The sequence below is a fragment of the Palaemon carinicauda genome, chromosome 35 (genome assembly GCF_036898095.1).
Source record: "Palaemon carinicauda isolate YSFRI2023 chromosome 35, ASM3689809v2, whole genome shotgun sequence".
Lineage (NCBI taxonomy): Eukaryota > Metazoa > Arthropoda > Malacostraca > Decapoda > Palaemonidae > Palaemon > Palaemon carinicauda.
The window spans coordinates 20,503,120-20,510,619 of NC_090759.1; the positions used below are offsets into that span (position 1 = coordinate 20,503,120).

Genomic DNA, 7,500 nt, shown 5'->3' on the forward strand with positions numbered 1-7,500 from the left:
GGCCACTTTCCTATTGTTAAAGGTAGAAGAGACTCTTTAGCTATCGTAAGCAGCTCTTCTAGGAGAAGGACACTCCAAAATCAAACCATTGTCATCTAGTCTTGGGTAGTGCCATAGCCTCTGTACCATGGTCTTCCACTGTCTTGGGTTAGAGTTCTCTTGCTTGAGGGTACACTTGGGAACGCTGTTCTGTCTTGTTACTCTTCCTCTTGTTTTGTTAAAGTTTTTATAGTTTATATAGGAGATATTTATTTTAATGTTGTTACTCTTCTAAAAAGCTACTGGAAATGTTCTCTGGCATACCTCCATGGGCAAGGGTTGAAGAGATAATTTAGCCCTGGTAAACAGCGTTTCCAGGAGAAAGAAACTCCAAAATTAAACCAACCTTTTCTGTGATAATGGTGTAACAACAATAACATGGACTTCCGCTGTCTTAGGTTAGAGTTCCTTTTCGTGAGGGTATACTTAGCAAATGTTTCCATGTCAATTTGTTCAACTAAAGGTTTATTTGCATTACAGCATTTTAATTGAAGGGTTTTTGTTTTCATTTTCAAAACCATCACTAACACATTATTATCTTTTTTGTTTTCCCTTTTTTATGATTTATTCATAATTTCTGTTATTCTTCCTTTATACTGGGTGGTTTATATATATATATATATATATATATATATATATATATATGTGTGTGTGTGTATATATTTATATATACGCACACATATATATATATATATATATATATATATATATATATATATATATGCTCTTTATTATATAGGGGAGATAGTGCATGTATATATGTGTGTATTATACATACGCACACATAATGACCATTACTTTTCTTTCTATATACACATGATATGTGGTTTGGCCTAGAAAACAAGCTTGTTGCATATGCAGATGATGCTACCCGTTTTGCATCAATTCCTTCTCCTGAATGTAGATCTGGGGTTGTTGAATCCCTTGATATTTATTTGTTTATTTTCTTGTTTCCTTTCCTCACTGTGCTATTTTTCCCTGTTGGAGCCCTTGTGCTTATTGCATCTTGCTTTTCCAAGTATGGTTGTAGCTTGGCTAGTAGTAGTAATAATGATAATAATAATAGTAGTCCGAAAAAGAAATAAATGAATAACCCACTAGCATATCCCTGACATAGTAAATATCAATACAAAGAAACAACAGCAGACAGTTAATAGAACTAAACTACTGCTCGTATAATAATAAACCCAGTTATGCAGATTCCCTCAGATCTTTCACTTTAATAACGCTGGTTTTGTGGTGACGTAAACAGCGACAGTGCGCCGAATTATAGCAGGAAGGTAAATCTCAAGTTTTGTCGTCCTCGAAGTGAGAAGGGGAAAACCCTCTTCTTCTTGTTTTCACTTTTATTATTTTGTTCAATTTTTATCATATGCGGCAAAAGATTGGATAGGATACTAACCATTTACATCTGGTCAATTATATATATATATATATTATATATATATATATATATATATATATATATATATGTATGAGAGATCATTATATATATATATATATATATATATATATATAGATATAGATATGTGAGAGAATATTATATATATATAAATATGAGAGCATAATATACGTGTATATATATATATATATATATATATATATATATATATATATATATATATATATATATATATATATATGAGAGAGAGAATTATGTATATGTATATATTATTATTATTATTATTATTATTATTATTATTACTTGCTAAGCTACAACCCTAATTGGAAAAGCAGGATGCTATAAGCCCAGGGGCTCCAACAGGGTAAATAGCTCAGTGAGGAAAGGGAACAAGGAAAAATAAAAAAAATTAAGAAGAGCAACAATATTTAAAATAAATATCACTTTATAAACTATAAAAACTTTAACAAATCAAGAGGAAGAGAAATAAGATATAAGATAGAACAGTGTGCCTGAGTGTACCCTTAAGCAAGAGGAAAGTGGCCACTGAACAATTACAATGCATTAAGAAGAATTGTTTGGTAATCTCAATGTGTTCAGGTGTATTAGGACAGAGGAGAATATGTAAAGAATAGGCCAGACTATTCGGTGTGTGAGTGTATAGGCAAAGGGAAAATGAACCGTAACCAGAGAGAAGGATCCACTTTATTAATATTTGGCCAGTCAAAAGACCCCATAACTCTCTAGTGGTAGTGTATATATATATATATATATATATATATATATATATATATATATACACATATATATATGAGAGGGATAATTATATATATATATATATAAATAGAGAGAGAGAGAGAGAGAGAGAGAGAGAGAGAGAGAGAGAGAGAGAGAGAGAGAGAGAGAGAGAGAGAGAGAGAGATTCACTATACAATAATTTTCCTGTTTATTCTAATCCTGCTGAGTTTTTCCGTGAATTATCGTGGTGTAAGAACAAGCCTTTGCACGCGTTGAGCTATTAATGATGTTTGATATTTATTATTATGAAGTTCCGCCGTTCATAAAGTTAGATTTCCTTTGGTTTTATATCCATTATTTTTTATGTACAACACACGGCGCACGTGATTTATAGTTATTGGTCTAATAATCGTTAAAAAAACGATAATTAAAGTTTATAATGAGTAGTTTTTGTTTATGATTATTATTAAAGAACATAACATCTCATATAGTATATATACGTAGTCTGTTTATGGAGATAAGGCTTGATTTTAAAAAGAAATGAAGACTAAAAATTACTTTTACTTCACAGGGAAAACACGAATAAGCTTTTTTTTTCGATTTTAAAATTGACTGACTGAATCACTGTAAATAATTGCCTTTGCTTTAATGTTTAATTGCATGCTAAGGGAAAACAAGTCATGTAGGCTATTACCATAATTACTTCGTCTGCTTGTTAAAAACCTCCACTCCAAAAGGAATAAAAAACTTAATGGTATTTTTTTATGAAAAGCTATCAGCCTCTTTCATTTTAAGCTGACACTGCAAATCAGTTGGCCTGATATGTCTGAAAGAAAACCTAAAAAATAGAAGGTACTTTAAAAAAAAGTTCATTTCATCCTTGGGAACTGAAATTTAATTAAAATAATCTCATGAACTTTTGTTTTCGTTTTGACCGAAATTTAGAAATTTTTAATAAGTTGAACTGAAAATTTCTGGCATATGTTGAAACTTTTTCTTTACATCGAATAGGATTTATTTTGTATTTTTATACCGCGAGTTTGGGATAATTTGCTTGAAATCTATGATATGATTGAAAAGTTGCAAGAAATTTTAAAATTTATTTCAAATCATAAATTCATTGGCGGGAATTTACTTATCTCGAAATTTATTCCAGTCAAAAATATTTATTCGATGTCTTGCTATTATAGTTTTTCTTTCCTTATCTCCTTTCCTATGCCAGTCTGTAAAGAAATCCCGAGTAAAGGTTAGGTTATCCCAATTACTTAATTGTCTTTCATTTCGCAGGTTATTCCAGGCCTGTATATAGCGTTGATTTTGTTCTATTTTGAATTTTTTTTTGTACTTCTGCAAATAACATATACATCATAATTCATACATATTGTAGTTGTAATGATTTTTTTTCTCGGCTTTGATGGGCTATAATGCTCTAACACTTGGATAAACCAATAAAACTATATTTGTACTTGTACAAACAATAGATTTATTTTAATGTTTACGTCTACATGAATATGTGTATAAGCTACTCTCATAAAAAAAAATCTTCAAATGAATCTCAATCTCTGTACTTGTACAAAGAACTAATTTATTGTAATGTTCACGTCTACACGAATATGTGGATAAGCTACTCACCTTTAAAAAACCTTTAGATGAATTTCAATCTCTTTATTGTACTAGTACAAAGAACATTTATTTTAATGTTAATGTCTACGCGAATATATGTATAAGCTACTCAAATTAACAAAAAAATCTTTAGATAAAGCTCAATATCTATCTGTTCGTGTACAAAGAAATTTATTTTAATGTTTACGTCTACATGAACATGTGTATAAGCAACTTGCATTAAAAAAAGATCTTTAAATAAATCTTAATCTCTACTTGTACAAAGAACATATTTATTTTATGTTTACGTCTACATGAATATGTATATAAGCTAATCGCCCTAAAAAGACTTTAAGATAACTTTTTCTTTCGTGTCACGAAATCCATTCCTAATGTTAGAACAGCTGATGTTCCCTCCAGTTAATGGCGACGAAAGCGTGATCTCTTCTTCATTTATTACACGCCGGTGAGTTCTTCAGCACTTTCAATCGGCTTAACGTTTGCAAATCCCCCCCCCCCCCCCCCCCCCCCCCTCCGACACCCAAAACCCGGTGCTTCATCTTGCATAATCGCTGTCAAGGGAATCGTGGCAGTCTGAGATTTAATTTCTTAATGTATTTTCTGTTTGCAGGATTTCACTCAAAAGCGAATGACATTTTAGTTATCGTAGCTTTGGGAGCAAGTGCGAAGTCCTCTCACCTTTCTCTTCCGAAGACTCATGAATGTTTACTTTACGTTTCGACACAGAATTACTTAGTAATATAAAACCCAGATATAATGAATGATAGTTTTCCTCCATTCTCTACTGATGCTATATTAATGCATATTTTAATTACTCCTCATTACGCTGTGAATAACGGCTCAATTACCTTTGCTGTTGCAACGAGAATGTATGATTTAAATTTATCAATTTATAAACACTGGATATGTTATAGACCAGACTACATCACGATGTGCTTGCTCGTATCAAGTCTCCCGGGAATTTTGAAATGATTGTTAGATCGAACGTGAGAGATTCTTCGAACCACTCCCGAAGTATTATATGATTTACAGTAAGTCAAGTTAATCAAACAAATTGAGAAGAGGTAACTGAAGTTCTGATTCTTTAATTTATATTTCTCCAATTATTCCCCTGCGTTGTACTTTGAGTGGAATCATTACAGTGTGAAAATTAATCATAACTTCTCTTTGGATATATCTGCATACCACTGACACTTGCCATTTTTAAAAGTACTGGTTTATTATTTTCATTTTGAAAGTCTCATACAAATTCGTAGTTAGTCTTCGGGATATATACGGTACAGTTTTATATCAGACATTTTTGTAATTCTGTATTAATAAAACGACGTTATTTCATTTACCGCATTTTACTGATGATCGATAACTGTTTCTCCTCAATAGTATAAATTCAATTCACTTTCCCGTACTGATAAACGATCATTGTCAATTCACGTAATACTTACCGTTCAATGATAATGCATTTCATCTGATGTACCAAAAACGGTTATATCACTGGAAGTATGGATAAATAACTCATAACTATCATTAAAACAATTCGCCACACACTCAAGACTCTCATATTCTACCTTGATGTTCTTCCAACAGTGCTCCATATCCCAAGGGCAAGGAGACACAAATGCGCGTGCGCACACACAGAGAACTCGGAACCAACTGATGAACCCCTTGTGAGACGTCGGGTTGAAAAAGCCTATTCAGTCTCAACCTCGGACGAAAGCCGCCTTCGGCTCGCCCAGCGAAAGTCTTCCTTGCGATATATTGCGGTGATGTAGTGAGGTAACTTTTTATTATAGTAATTATAAAGTTTCGGGGGATCATGGCGTCATCTGGAAGCAAGATCTTCTGTATCCTGCCTGACACTCATTCATTTTCTCCTCCCTGTGATTATGCCATTTGTTTCGGTTAGCCAGTGTTAATGAAGTCTAATTACATTGGTTGACCGGAAATTTTTTTTATTTTTTTCCCTTGTGGACAGATTTATATAATGTATCAGAACTCTTAAAATTGAATTAATTGCATATTCAATTATGTTTGGATTTACGTTATGAAGACATCCACTATTTATTTTGAAAAATAAACCAATTGTATTCAGTTAATCTTGACTCTGTTTTATGAAAATAAAAAATGTTGTATAATATAGCAATCAGTCACTTTCAGTTTTTAATTAAAACATTCGTAAGTACTGGAAGAAAACGACAGTTATAAATAGTAAACGTTTCCCTCGTGGAAAGAGCGAAAATCCTTTGATATAACACACTGTGAATGTACATATTGATTATGGAAATAGTTAAAGAACTAAAAGGATTTGTATTTTCTAGACAATTAGGTTATGGTTTTTATTCTTAAAAATCTATTGAATAATATTTGATATAAAGAATGAGGTTTTAGATATATCCTGGTATATTTGAATGGCTACACATTTATGATACGTATAAGGTATCTTTTTATATAAACGTAAACGAAGTTACTAAACCTGGCGAAGAAGAGTTATAATGTGATGAAAAGCAGAATGATTATAAAACTTGAAAATGGTTTAAAGATCTTTGCAAATAAAAAAATTATTTTTCAAATTTTATTTATTTTGCGAGTCTAGTCTGAAACGCAAACAAATACTTAAATGTGAAAATATTGGAAGAGTGAAATTGTAGAACACAGGTATGAAGCAAGTACTCTGTAAAGCTGAGGATAATGTAAATTGCAATAATCAAATTGATTATGAATGAACAAGGAAATTAATAATATTTTTTTGTGTTATTTTAGAATGAAATTGATTATGAATAAACAAGGAAACTAATATGAAGTAGAATAGGAACAGTATTTGGATTGATAATTGGTGCAAGTACTGTGTAATGCTGAGATTAATGCAAATTGAAATATGTAAATTGATTATGAATAAACAAGGAAATTCATGTTTTTTGTTGTTGTTATTGGCGAATAAAATTATGAATAAACAAGGAAATTCATGTTTTTGTTGTTATTGGCGAATGAAATTATGAATAAACAAGGAAATTAGTATTTTTTGTGTTATTGGCGTATGAAATTGATATGAATAAACAAGGAAATTAAGATTTTTTTTTTTGTTATTGGTGAATGAAATTAATTATGAATAAACAATGAAATTAATATTTTTTTTTTGTGTTATTGGTGAGGGAAATTGATTATAAATAAGCTAGAAAATGAATTTTCTTGTTTAATAATGAATAAGTAAGACACCAATAACTAATATTAATACTAAATTTCTAAAGAAAACAAAATTTATATAGCCAAGCCATAAATTTCTCATCTCGCCGCAAATCTCAACCAGATGCTTATGATTTTTTTCTATCCACTTTTTCTATATCACTCGACGGCTGTTTTCACAGCCAATTACCATATGAATCACGTCCTCACTTTCGAACAAGAAGCCGAAACACCTGTACTTCTATAGGGGGGAAAATTTTGCATGTTTTCCCTGTAGGAATCCACTGAAACACCATACATTACCGCAAAACTTTTTTTTTTTTTTTTTTTTTTTCAGCTGCTCGGCGGTAAGTGGCTTACCCAAGACCTACTGTACATATTTCTGTAGGTCTTGGGTTTGCCTTTTTAAACAATAGCGGGTTCGTGGGGAAGCGTTATTATTATTATTATTATTATTATTATTATTATTATTATTATTATTATTATTAGCTAAACTACAACCCTAGTTGGAAAAGCAAGAT

General features: G+C 31.1%; 1 protein-coding gene across 1 annotated transcript in view; it reads right to left on the bottom strand.

The window, feature by feature from the left end:
* The window catches only part of LOC137627653 (proteoglycan 4-like), a 20,901-nt gene extending 15,465 nt beyond the window's left edge, over positions 1–5,436 (bottom strand). The window contains exon 1 of the mRNA XM_068358812.1: positions 5,368–5,436. Coding sequence (XP_068214913.1) covers positions 5,368–5,394 — 27 coding nt within the window. The 5' untranslated portion in view covers positions 5,395–5,436. The remainder of the gene's footprint in view (positions 1–5,367) is intronic.
* Between the last annotated feature and the right edge of the window lie 2,064 nt (positions 5,437–7,500).